We start from the raw sequence: 14291 nt of genomic DNA, 5'->3' as shown, positions 1-14291 counted from the left end.
TTATACACTATTGCTAAAAATATACCCCAGCGACTTAAGAGGTTTTGTGGTCCAGGGTTACAAACTGTATATATTTTCTAAATTATGACAATTGAGGCAATTGAGATTTACTATATAGAACACACTGCTTACTGTGAGTGTACTGTATATGTCCAGTGAAGATTGGAAATATTATTTTGTTTATTTAAAATTATTTTCCTTAAATTATTTACAGGAGCATCTCAATAACGCAAATTGTGAAACTTGTGTATTAAATGAATTGAAAGCACACAGACTAAAGTGGTTTAAGTATTTTGTTCTTTTAATTGTGTTGATTTTGGCTCACATTCAACAAAAAGCCACCAATTCACTATCTGAACATCATAAGACCAATAGTAATAATAATAATACAGGGTATTATCACACAGCTCTCTCTCTCTCTCTCTCTCTCTCTCTCTCTCTCTCTCTCTCTCTCTATATATATATATATATATATATATATATATATATATATATATATATATATATTTAGTGAATTGATGGCCTTCTGGAAAGTATGTCCATGTACTCTATATGTACTAAATACTTGGTAGTGGCTCCTTTTCCTTTAATTACTGCCTTAATTCGGTGTGGCATGGAGGTGATCAGTTTGTGGCACTGCTGAGGTGTTATGGAAGCCCATAACATTGGCCTTTAGCTCATCTGCATTTTTCAGTCTATTGTTTCTCATTTTCCTCTCGACAATACCCCATTCTCTATGGGGTCCAGCCCTGGTAAGTTTGCTGGCCAGTCAAGCAACTTGGGTTATGAGCTTCTCCACCTTTCCTCCAGACTCTAGGACCTTTGTTTCCAAATGAAATAGAAAACTTGAAAACTCTGAAAAGAGGACTGTGGACCAATGGCAACAGTCCAGTTCTTCTTCTCCTTAGCACAGGTAAGATGCCTCTGACACTGCCTATCTCTGCTATTCAGGAGTGGTTTAACAAGATGGATACAACAACTGTAGCCAAATTCCTTGACACGTCTGTGAGTGGTGGCTCTTGATACCTTGACCCCAGCATCAGTCCATTTCTTGTGAAGTTCACTCAAATTCTTGAATCCATTTTGCTTGACCATCTTCATAAGGTTGCAGTTCTCTTGGTTTGTTGTGCATCTTTTTCTTCCACACTTTTTCCTTCCACTCAACTTTGTGTTAACATGATCAGCAGTCTTCCCCATGATTGTGTATCCCAGTGAACCAAACTGAGAGACCATTTTGAAGGCTCACACAACCTTTGCAGTTGTTTTGAGTTGATAAGCTGATTGGTATGTAACCATATTATAATTTGTGAATTGGTGGGGTTTTGTTAAATGTGAGCCAAAATCATCACAATTTAAAGAACCAACGACTTTAACTAATTCAGTTTGCATTAAATTTATTTAATAAATACATAAAGTTGAATTACTGAAATATATGAACTTTTCCACGACATTCTAATTTATTTAGATTCACCTGTAAATTAATTTAGATTAAATTCATTTATTTACTTTTTTAATTAGTAAACTGTGAAGCATTTTCATGAGTGTTCTCAGACTCGGAACCCCACTGTATGAATAGGATTTATACTGTCTAGTTCGAAATAATTATCTTGGTGTTCTATACTTAACTCCATTTGTGAGAGTCCTTCTGTTCAGCATGAAGTCCGTGGAGAATGAGATGAACAAACTGACGGAGAGGTTAAGCCTTTAGCTGGACATCACATATGGCTAGATTCTGTCTCAACAAGCCCTAGCTGACCCCTAATACAACTGAAGCTGTGCAGCTTGACAGATCACACAGACTGAAAGGTTGCATGCGTCTCATGTTAAGCTTCTGGTTTTCTGATTTTCTTGTTGTTCCAGCATGTACTATTGCTGTTAAATAACACAATTTCTGTGGGATTTTCTTTTGACATCATGTATGCAATCTATATTCTATATTCTTCTCCATTCAGATCAGTAAGTTCACTCTAAAATGAAAATTCTGTCATCTTTTAATCACCCTCATGATGGTTACAAAATGTTACAACCATACGGTTTTGGTTACCCATTTTGGTTACACACTGAGACATTTCTCAAAATATCTCCTTTATGTTCCACAGAAAGAAAGTCATTCATACAGGTTTGAGACGATGTGATCAAATTTTGACAAGATTTTCATTATTGGATGAACTGTCCCTTTAACAGCTATGAAAGTACCCAACCTGATGCTGTGTCCCTGATTGCAGGATATTTTAATCATCCCAACCTGCAGACAGTTCTTTAGAAATATTACCAGCATGCCTCCTGCCCTGAAAGAATGTTCTTGATTACTGCCACACCACTATCGCATATTAACTGCTTGTTCTTCCTATCTTAAGAACCTGAAGATGAAGAATGTGTCCACAGGAACATTTGATGCAGGAGCTGATGAAGTGGTGTGGGAACTTGAACTATGCTTGTCAGTGATTCTAGTCAATGTAGTATGAGATGAGTCCAGCTTAACGTTGTGTATATTTAACTGAACATTTCTGGTGTCTTGATTAAAACACATTCTGAAGCGATTTGTTGTCCTAACTTGAAATATCTCATTGTTAAATAAATATTCTACACATTCAGATCAAGAAAATACATTTTTGAACTAACATTAAGAGCTATGAAAGTACCTTCCCTGATGCTGTGTTCCTGATTGTGGAAGACTTTAATCATGCAACCAGCAGATGGTAGAAAGCTCTACAGATTTCCACTGAATTATTATTATCTCCCAAAAGCAGCACAGAAAATTCAAAAGAGAAGTGTGGATTTACTTTTTGGCCAAGGTATGACCTTTGCAAGGTCATCTGTAGTAATAAATGAGCCACACAAAAAAATTAACAAAGGTTTTCTAATATTTGTGCACCACAGTTTGTGGGGATATCTCATGTGTGAATCTGATATTAGTATTATTATTATTGTTGTTGTTTCAAAGAAAAATACTGTGACCTGTGTAATGATTACAGACTGATCCAGTATAATGATTTGCTTTGAAGAGCTGGTGATGGGGCACATTAACATGGTGCTGTCTGAGTGATTAGACCCCCTGTAGTTCACATAACAATGTAACACGTCCAGCAAAAAGGCAATGTCTTGCGATCTTCATGCTGCACTGATTCAACAGGAAGGTATTAATGTCAAGATGTTATTGGACTTTATTGATAACAACACCACATTTAACACTGTCATTCCTTTCAGACTGGACAGAACACTCTTGTTTTATTTCATTTTTTTTTTTTTTTTTTTTTTTTTTTTTTTTAAGATTGATGTATTTCTGCATTTGCACATTGCACTTGTCCATATAACATTAAATTGAACCCTGAACTGCACATTTATCTCAGTGGTAATATGAAGTTACACGGGTCTACCCGCAATTCTTGGTGGTAAGACTGAGTAGGAGGGTTAATCCAGAAACATGAGGCATGTGTTCACCCGTAGTAACCCTTCTCACGGCAGAGATGCTTAACAAGCTGGTGCAAAGGGGTCGCAAGTGTTCAAGGGCTGATGGGGATAGAATGCCCAGTTGAAGAAGAGAATCTAGCTTTGACCCGATGAGAAACACAGAAAATGAACCCAGGAGTATAAGAGAAGATAGGGTAGCATGAGGCTATTCAGAAAAAAGACCTTTGGCATTTAGCTTTAACCTGAACACAATGTAATCCTCTCCCTATTACCCCTTTGTACCCCCGCCACCACCACACATACACACACACACACTTTTTATCCTTTGCCCAGCCTGCAGCTCTTTGTCAAGTGTTTACAGTCATATTTTTACATACGTTTTGACATATACATTACACAGTCAATTTTTTTTAAAATATTGTGGTCAATATCTCTCTCTCTCTCTCTCTCTCTCTCTCTAAAGCTCACAGAAGCTGCACTTTTTGTTAAAAAAATAGTAAAAACAGAAATATTTTGAAATATTATTGCAATTTAAAACAACTGTTTTCTGTTTTAGTATTTTTTTTTTAAATGACATTTATTCCTGTGATGGCAGTGCTGAATTTTCAGACTTCAGTGTCACATGATCCTTCAGAAATCATTTATTTATCATATATTTATGTTAAGCTCAAAAGATCATCATCTAATAACATCAGACATAATTTTCTAATAATAGACTTTTTTTTTTGCTTATATATATATATATATATATATATATATATATATATATATATATATATATATATATATATATATATATATATATATATGTTATATACTGTGTAATTGAATGTTGTCCTAAGCAAACTATATTATATAAAACTGTAATAAAAGCTTACCAATATTTTATGTTCATTTGGTTATTAATTTTGTAAGTAGCATGTAATTAGCAGGGTTTATTTGAAAATATACCCATGCAGGCTGATTCAAGTCCCTACTGTTTACGGTCATGTTGTTTTTAATTAAAGACTGACTGACTCTTTGTTGTGCCATACATATACCATAAACATCCCATTATAATCTTCCTTCTCTCCATTGATCTCTTTCCAGGGTATGGGGCCGTCCAGTATACCGTCTGTGCCCCTCATGGTGGGCTGTGGCATATCCTGTACGGCTCTTCTCATTCTGCTGCTCATCTACGCTGCCTTTTGGAGGTGAGTTCAACACAACCCTTCACTGACCAACAGCAGATCTACAGAGGAACGTTTTTCAATGTAGCTTCCAGGTTCTGCTGTCCTCTGTTGATAATAGGACATTACGGTGCTATTTTTGTACTATTCCCCTCGTTTACTTCCCGCTGCTCTCACTGGTATACTTACACCTTAAAAGATTCATTTTTCAGACTGTAGCTTCCCATGTGGGCTTGCCTGGGCTGGGATAGAACAGCTGGCATGGGGTAGTTCTAGAGTGGGCCAAAACTGCAATTAGCAATAATTGGGAACAAATGAGGGATGGCGGGAGCCGCCTGTGGCAGGACAGGATTATGCGGAGAGTGCTAGTGAAGGCTAGCATGGTTGCTAACAACTCTGTGTGGCAGATGGCCAAGGTCAGTCACGTGATCAGCTAACACCATAGCCAGAAAAAGGCCATCGCTTAGTCGAGTATTTATCTCCTCCGAAGTATAACAGATGATGCTAGATTTTTTTCACTACATTGTTTATATATTATATATAATTAATATAAAATATTTGTCACATGATCCTTCTAATATGCTGATATGGTCCTCAAGAAACAAGCATTTGGGGGTTCAGTGCCTTGCTCAAGGGCACCTCAGTCATGGTATTGCCGGCCTGAGATTCAAACCCACAACCCTAGAGTTAGGAGTCAAACTCTCTAACCACTAGACCACAACTTCCCCACCAACCCTTCATTTCCAATTCTTTGGGCAGGGTTTTTTGATGAAAAGACAGTGCTACAGTCTTTACTTTTACTATTGATCAACTTAATGTGTCTTTGCTGAATAAAAGTTATAATCTCTTTACAAAAGAAAAAAGAAAAAAGAAGCATGTTTATGCGTGAAATGTTTTGGTCAAAGAGTGTATTTGTAAATTATTAACATTATATATTACAGTGTGTTATACTATTTTTATATATAATGTGTAATACTGTTTTGCTGTATAATGCAATGAAATTCATTCACTATTCATTCATTTTTGATGAGTTGGTTAAAATGTGATACTTTGACCTGACCTGATACTTTGGAAATTATTTTGACCCCCGTCCCATAATTCCTGAGTAGCAGGTGGGAAAGTATTACCTCTCTCCAAGATTAGTGCATCTGCCACCCCACCAGAGAGCCTATCACAGGCCTGCCGGACACTGTCATTGTCCTCTTGAGCAAATCTGGAAAGAGCCCAAATAGCAGATGAGGACATTTTGCTCACCCGGTACTTGTGTGTAAGATGCTGTTTTGGAGTTCATCTGCAGGTCACCTGGGACACATTTTTATGTCATAAACCTGTATATCAAGCCTTTTGTAAATATAATAATGTCATAACAACAAAATAAAGTTGCCAATAAAGTTCAGAGTGTGATTTTTCTGATTTTTCAGGTACATTCGTTCAGAAAGATCCATCATCTTGGTGAACTTCTGCCTGTCCATACTGGCCTCCAATGTGCTGATACTGGTGGGACAGTCCCAAACTCTCAGTAAGGTGATTATGTGTGCAAATTTGTGTCTCTCTGATGTATATGAGAGAAAGATTTGAGAAAGAGCATCCTTTAGGTTCCCATACTGTCTTTCATGTTCGTCTCCAATTTGACGATTATTCTGGGAAAATAAATGTTTTCCTGGCATGGTCTACATAAAATTAGTTCATTTACTAAACATAATAAATATCAATTTTGTGTTTCCGGAAGTTGCCCCTGCTGTTGTTGTTGTTGATAATACTTGTGTGTGTGTATATATATATATATATATATATATATATATATATATATATATATATATATATATATATATATATATATATATATATATATATATATATATATATTTTTTTTTTTTTTTACACCAAACTCAATTTATCAATCTATATAATAATAATATTAATGATATTAATAATTAATATTTATAATTAATTATAATATAATTAATAATTAATTACATTATTAATAATAACAATATAGTTAAAATGCATTTGCAAATTAAAATTATTTTTTAATATTATTGTTATTATCATCAAATAATTGTATGTAATTTCTTTTTCATTTAATAATAACCATTTATTTGACTGCATTTCAGTTTTCATTATGAAATAATCATAAAACTATTAACTAATAACTAAAATTATTAATTTTGTTAGTATCATTATGAGTTGCACAAATTGTTTTTCTTTGAATTTAATTACATTTTAATTCTATTAAATTCAAATTTCAATTTTAAATATTAATACAAATTCAGTTTGAATAAAAAAAAAAAAATGGAATGCAAAATACATTCAATTTAAAACTGAGTTCTGAATGGCACTTAACCTTGGGTCCCAGACTCCTTAGAGTTAGTAGTCTGTCTGTGGTAAAGGTAAGTATTTGTTCTTTCTCCAGCCTGTCATGACAATATGTAAGTGGCCATGAAAGAATTTGAGAAAGTCAGGCAGGAGCTTGTAGCAGACACACATGTGGAAGGCACTGGAGGGTCAGTTTTGTGTCGGCCGTGACAGACACCTGAGAAATAAGTGCTGCCATTCAAACCCAACCTGTCGCTCAGAGCTACAAAGAAAGCCAAAGACCAGCAAAATAACTGCTGTTAGGACCCCTTCCCCCTCTATCCAGGCTTAATATTTCTCTAAATTCTCATATTCGGCATTAGTTTCAGAAAGTACAGATAAGCCTAATTTCAGAAACCATGAATGGTGTGAAATCCCTCTCATTTCCAGGGTCATTTGCTGAGCGGGCCGGTGTTTAGCATTAGAATATGCACCTCATTATTGTAAAAAACCTCAGTGAGACACTGCTTACTGCTTCTCTTTTGCGTTCGCCTGTTATTTAAATCATACTTTTCTTTAATTCCTGCCTGCTATTTTTCCTTATAAACTTTTCCACCTTTAAGTTACCCATTTTCACTTTTTAAGTACCGTCTGTCTACAAGGGAAAAAAAACATAGACAGGGTGCGTTTTTAGAGCTCATTTTCACACCACATAGAAACAGTAGTTTCGCTCAAGACTGACTTTTGTTAATGTCCCGCAGCTCATTCCCACTTCTCCTTATCAATCACTTCATCTCTCTTTCCGTCTTGGCTTGATAACAATCAGCTGAGAGCCATTTGCACCTCTTTTTCTTCCACATTTCTTACTCCCTATTTCTCTCTATTTCTTTCTTCCCTCTTTTGTCTCTAGGGACTGTGCACTGTGACTGCTGCCTTTTTGCACTTCTTCTTTCTGGCCTCTTTCTGCTGGGTACTGACAGAGGCATGGCAGTCCTACCTGGCTGTGATTGGCAAGATGAGGTCCCGCCTCATTCGCAAGCGTTTCCTGTGCCTGGGTTGGGGTAAGACACCTGCACACACACCACAACTTACCTCCGAGGTCAAAAGCGATGTTATTGTAGTGCTTCATTTTCAGTTTTTCATCCATATGAGGGATGCAGGAGTATATCATACCAGTTCTTATCAATTCAGTCACATCAGATTGTCTGCAATGTCAGTTTGCTTCAATGGAGCCCAATGACACACCATAAATATGCCACTGGAGCTCAGTGTTACTTCTGTATTACATAATGTAGATGTCTGATCGTTGATAAGAAATGCATTGTGTGCTACCATCTTAACACAGGCAGGATCTAAAAGGATATTCAAGGACGTGCAATAGCACACATACACACTTGTTTTGTAACTTATTGATCCACTATCACTTCCATTAATTCATCGCTGCCCTTTGCAGATATTGTAGAATAACATTGCCTCCCACAGGGAAGTGGTAGTAGATGGGATTCTAACTAAGATGGCAAAAATGTTGATATCATCATAATTGTGCTCTTGCTGGTAGTGTACAGTGCATGCTCAGATAGAGGTGAGGTGAGAGTGATTTCTTCTTTATTCTGTCTTATATCTATATTTATTTATTTATTTATTTACCTATTTAGCTACCTACCTACCTAAGCCCAAAATGTCATGTGAGTAGACACTTTGTTAGAACTTACAGAAAAGTAAGAAAGAAAGAAAAAAAAAAGAAATTTACCTCAAACAAATAAAAAGACCCTCAAATAAAAAAAATAATAATAATAAAGTCAGAACACACACACACACACACACACACACACACACACACACACACATATATATATATATATATATATATATATATGTGTGTGTGTGTGTGTGTGTGTGTGTGTGCGTGATTTTAGATGACGTTTCATGATTGTGTCTGTGTCTTATGTGTCTTAAAAAAAAAAAAAAAAAAAAAACTTTTGAAGAGCCATCTGTAAAGAAACAGTATTTTACCCACATAGTGTAGTCACAGAATCGACCAGTAGGAGAAAGTGACTATTGTAACTATGCAAACCATGGCCCCCTGCAGGTTACAGTATGAAACGATCACAGCTGGAATCCAGACTAAACTTTCTTCACTGTGTGATGCTCCCTGCAGAGCCACATTTGGATCCCGTTCATCCCCTCCCGTCCAACATCTTCCAATCCTGTTCTCTAAACCGGAGTTTTTATAATTGCCTTAAATTTCCAGAGTTAATTAGAGCATTGTTAATTACATGAATATTTCAGAGAAGAGCTCATTATGTGTGGACGTGGCACACAGACATAGAGCGAGAAGAATGGATAGGTCTAATTAGAACATGAGCAAAGCTGGCCTCCCTGACTGTGATGGCAAACACAAAAGGGATGACACCAGAAGGAGAGGCCAGAAAGCCCTCACAGACACAGAGAGGGGAGGGTCCGAGAGGATGAAGGGATTCTACAAAGTAAAGGTCACTGTACATGACATTGTATTCAAGGACTTAGAAGTACAGTATACCTTCCTCAGTCCTGAGATGGGAAACATGTTGAAAAGATTCGTAGTTGTGAGAGCGTTTTCTGTTATATTTTAAATAGCACAATGTATTTTATTTTATTTATTTATTTATTTTTTTAGTCCTGTCGGGGGAAAATCTACATTTATGAAAATGCATATATATATATATATATATATATATATATATATATATATATATATATATATATATATATATATATATATATATATATATATGTATTTATGTATGTATGTATATATTGTACATATATATACGTGTACATGTATATATATATATATATATATATATATATATATATATATATATATATATATATACATTATACATACATTATATATACATTATATATACATTTGAAAGTTGACACCTGAAGCAAAGCACAGTAATGTGCATTTAATGACATGATACTGTATGACATAAAAGCTCTTTGTTTCCAGCTAGCATTCACAGTGTTGCTATAAAAGGGTCAAAGTGCTTGCTCTGTGTACTTGCCCTGTGAAGCACTCTTAGAGAAAACAGACAGGAACGTTTACACTGCTACACTTTGGCCTCATAAATAAAGACATATACAGAGACCCACGGGAATTGGTCCCTGCTAAAGCAGCGTGTCTGCGGTCTGGAAGGGCACTGCGCACATGGGGGGAATGGTGTACCTGTATGCCATGTGCATTTGTCCATGAAAAGGGCACAAGCTAAAGAAAGTCACCAGTGTGAGAGAGGATTACTTCAGCTAACTTCCCCTCTGGCCATTTGCCATTAAATGTTAAAAAAAATGAATACTTACATATTTATATAATTCCGAGTTATTCAGAGTTGTCAGAATCTTTTTTTCTTTTCTTTTCTTTTTATTTTTTTATTTTGCGGTAACACTTTAGAATAAGGTTCCATTAGTTAATGTTAGTTAATGTATTAATTAACATGAACAAACAATGAATAATACATTTATTACTGTATTTATTAATCTTCGTTAATGTTAGTTAATGAAAATACAGTTATTCATTGTTAGTTCATGGTAATTCACAGTGCATTAACTAATGTTAACAAGCACAACTTTTGATTATAATAATGCATTAGTAAATGTTGAAATTAACATGAACTAAGACTTATAAATGCTGTAGAAGGATTGTTATTGCTTAGTTCATGTTAACGAAAGTAATTAACTAACATTAACTAATGGAACCTTATTCTAAAGTGTTGCCCATTTTGCATTTAAAATAAGAATTTAAGCAATTTAACAAACTCTTTAATTTCAGTGTGTTGAGTTTTTTTAAATAAATATATATATATATATATATATATATATATATTTAGGCTTTTTTTTTTTTTTTTTTTCTCATCATAAGTTAAGTATTAACTTAACATAAGCTTTATCTTGCAGGTCTTCCAGCCCTTGTGGTCGCTGTATCTGTGGGTTTTACCCGGGCCAGAGGTTATGGCACACCAAGTTAGTAAGTATCATCAAAGCAGCACAGTCTCACAAGGAAAACATTTATCTTACATTAAAACATTGTTCTGGTCCTTTGAGGGTTAAAGCTACATCAAGTCTCAGTGATCTTTGGATATTTAAAAGAATATGGACATACCTACAATACATCTAAAATACATTAAGTTATAGAAATTTTGTATGATCACAGAGTACTCTGTATAATGTTATAACACATACTGTATAATGCAGTAGGCAGTAAACACACTTACCTGATACATTAATACATAAATTCATTCACATTCAAGTTGCACCTGCCTATAAGCTGCACTGGGTTAGTACTCCATTGTCCAAAAGTTACATTTATCATTCTACAATTACAGACATTCTAACCACTATAAAAAAAAAAAAGAAAAAAAAAAAAGAAAAAGAAAAAAAAAAACATTTTTGTAAATCCCCTCAATACAACACAAATGTTTAAATCGACAGTATTCAGAACAGAACAAGCATTAAATACCATATATAAATATGATAAATATGGTACCATGGAATTCATTATACACAATTAGTATTAATGGCAAGCCTAGACATTTAAAGTGTAGCTGAAACTACCAGCATGTGGAAAATGCACATTTAAAATGCTCGATCTTTATATGTACACACACACACACACACACACACACACACACACACACACACACACACACACACACACACACACACATATATATATATATATATATATATATATATATATATATATATACACACACACATTCATACATACACACATTTTTAATCCCAATCAATGTTTGAAAGTAGCCAAGGTTTTACCAACTGATACGATGCCTAGATTTTTTCATCTTTAGAGCTACATTGTGATGCACATTTTTCATGAGTGTGCATTGCCTGATGTTGACCTTTTACATTGGAAGTAATTCTTCAACAAGTATCTTGAGACAGACAGTCCTCAGAGAGTCCTGTTCTTCCTCTATTCCTGGCTTTGGATTTACTCAAAGTGGTGGTCCTTTTCTGCTGCTCTGCATATAATGGTTTCTGTCTTCACTGCGCTGCTTAGGAATTGATTTCAGCCAAGGAGCTGCCTGACTAATCGGAGACAAAAGTTGAAAACAGTGCTGGACTTTGAGATCTTTAATTGGATATGTCTGACACATGGATTCCCCTCTAACCAAAGGACAGATTTTAGAGTGGAAGAATTCAGTGGCCTCAGATAGCCTCACTGTCGGGCTCAGCGACAGCCTGCTAACTACACAGTCAACTCTTCTCTACAGTCTTCCACATGCGAATACATGATTGACTGCATATGTCTGTGATCCTTTCACAGTAGACATTTCACAAGGATGTCAGAATACAAATGAAATTGAAATCTGTTTGATTGCATTTGACCAGAACATTAGCAAATGTTGAAACGTCTCCATTAAAATCTGGATTAATAATGCTCCTCTATAAAGGTATGACCTTCCAGCTTTTGCAGAGCTGTTTATGTAGAACTTTACCAGGCACTATCTTTATCTGTCTATTAGCTATGAAGTTTTTATTCGATCTCTGAAATGAAAGCACTTTAACAATATGGTATTTCTAAAAAAAAAAAAAAATAGTAAGATGAGGTTGTTTCTGAGATATCCTTTTCAGTTTCTTAATTTAGGGAATACATTTGGTTAGAATCTAAGCTTAATTTGTTCTTCTACTTTCCCTTAATCTTTATTTGTGTGAATAAATATGGTTAAAGGTTAATGGAAACTACAACTTTCTCGACAACCCCCCTTTTTTTGTCTGAAGCTAACAATGTGTCAAATTTCTCTATTGAAAGTTTCACTTTATCTCATTCTCTCCATTACAGTTGTTGGTTGTCTCTGGAAGGAGGGCTGCTCTATGCTTTTGTCGGTCCTGCTGCTGTCATTGTACTGGTAGGTCTCCGACTTAGTGCATTTTCATTGGTTAGATTTAGACAACATGAGCTCCGCCCACTTTAATATGCATTTTAAATATATCAAGCCGGCAGTCAAAGATAATTTTCACTAATGAGATTAGAGTTGAGGCCTGTCTCATTTCAAATGTGTGTATTTTTCATCAGTGTAAAACGCATGAGTGAACTTGATGAGCTTATTAGCCCAAAGCAACCAAAGTGTGTGTGTGTGTGTGTTCATCATCCACAGCCCCAGTCTCAGGTGCTGTGTGTTTTCTGTGAGATGTTTGCATTGTTTTTCATGGTCAGATGTGATTTGTGTTGTTTGTTCCTTGGTTGTTCTGTGAAGCGGCCCACTCAAACAAACGACTACAAATGAGATTTGGGCATCTGGAGATGCTGTCTCCCTCCTTGGAGAGAAAAATCTAATTAATGGGAAAATAATTAATCTTGCTTCTAGCAAATAGTAAAACTGAGACCCATTGTCTAAGCAAGCACCTCGCATGATCAGAAAACGAGCGGCACTGGTAAACATGTTAGACTTGGTAGCTTCTATATGCTCTCGGGAGCAGACTGAACAGACTGACTGTTAATTTAAGGCAGGGGTTTTCAACAGGGGGTCTATTGTGGGTCCAGCCAATTATTGTTTCATCTCAAACTATTTTTTGGGTAATGCTCAGATAAAACATTAGCAACATGAACTAACAATGCATAATACTTTAAAGTGTTTATTCATTTTTATTCAACATACGACTACAAATTTAACAATACAAATTAAACGTAATGTATTATGAGCAAAATTTACCACCATTCAAAAGTTTGGGGTCAGTAGGATATAGATTTTTCTTGAGCACAAAATATTAGTATTCGTATCTGAATGATAAAAAGACCCAGAAGATTGAAAAAGTCTGCTTAAAAGTCAGATTTATATCAGAGAAAATAAAATTACATTTTAAAATAGATTCAAATAGAAAATGTTTATTAATGTTACTGTTTTTACTGCATTTTGATTTAAAAAATTGCAGCCTTGGAAAGCATAAGAGACTATAATAAAATCACGCCAACCACAAACATTTGAACAAAAAAGTATGTATAAATTATTTTGGATTTATAATATACATATTTGTAAATTAACATTAATTTGGAATAATAAATGCTGTAAACATTTTTGCTCACTGTTAGCTTATGATACCTAATGCATTAAATAATGGTAATGAAATAACATTACATTAAAAATACATATTATTGTACTTGTATATGACATCATATAATATATATTTTTTTTAATGTATAATAACAACATGGTGATAAACACATTATTAGGTTTAAAATCCAACACTAATTTATAATACACAATGTTTATACCAAGTGTTCATTTCTTTGAAATAAACTGAAGATCCCTACTTTAACAAAGTTGAATGCAGCTGCCAAAGTCACAGTCTACTGTATGTGTTTGTGGTATAGTGCAGTCAAATGTCACTTAACAGGAAGATTGTCAGTCTTGTAAC

The 14291-nt window shown here is 34.8% G+C and overlaps 1 protein-coding gene across 1 annotated transcript in view; it reads left to right on the top strand.

The window, feature by feature from the left end:
• The window catches only part of LOC127935247 (adhesion G protein-coupled receptor B2), a 271317-nt gene that overhangs the window by 212002 nt on the left and 45024 nt on the right, over positions 1-14291 (top strand). The window contains exons 17-21 of the mRNA XM_052532945.1: positions 4501-4604; positions 6002-6104; positions 7786-7936; positions 10812-10881; positions 12718-12784. Of these exons, the coding sequence (XP_052388905.1) occupies positions 4501-4604; positions 6002-6104; positions 7786-7936; positions 10812-10881; positions 12718-12784 (495 nt within the window). The remainder of the gene's footprint in view (positions 1-4500; positions 4605-6001; positions 6105-7785; positions 7937-10811; positions 10882-12717; positions 12785-14291) is intronic.

This window comes from Carassius gibelio, chromosome A19 (assembly GCF_023724105.1).
Source record: "Carassius gibelio isolate Cgi1373 ecotype wild population from Czech Republic chromosome A19, carGib1.2-hapl.c, whole genome shotgun sequence".
In the NCBI taxonomy this organism is placed as follows: Eukaryota; Metazoa; Chordata; class Actinopteri; order Cypriniformes; family Cyprinidae; genus Carassius; species Carassius gibelio.
Note: the sequence above shows the minus strand (reverse complement) of the source record. Positions and strands in the feature narration are given on the sequence as shown.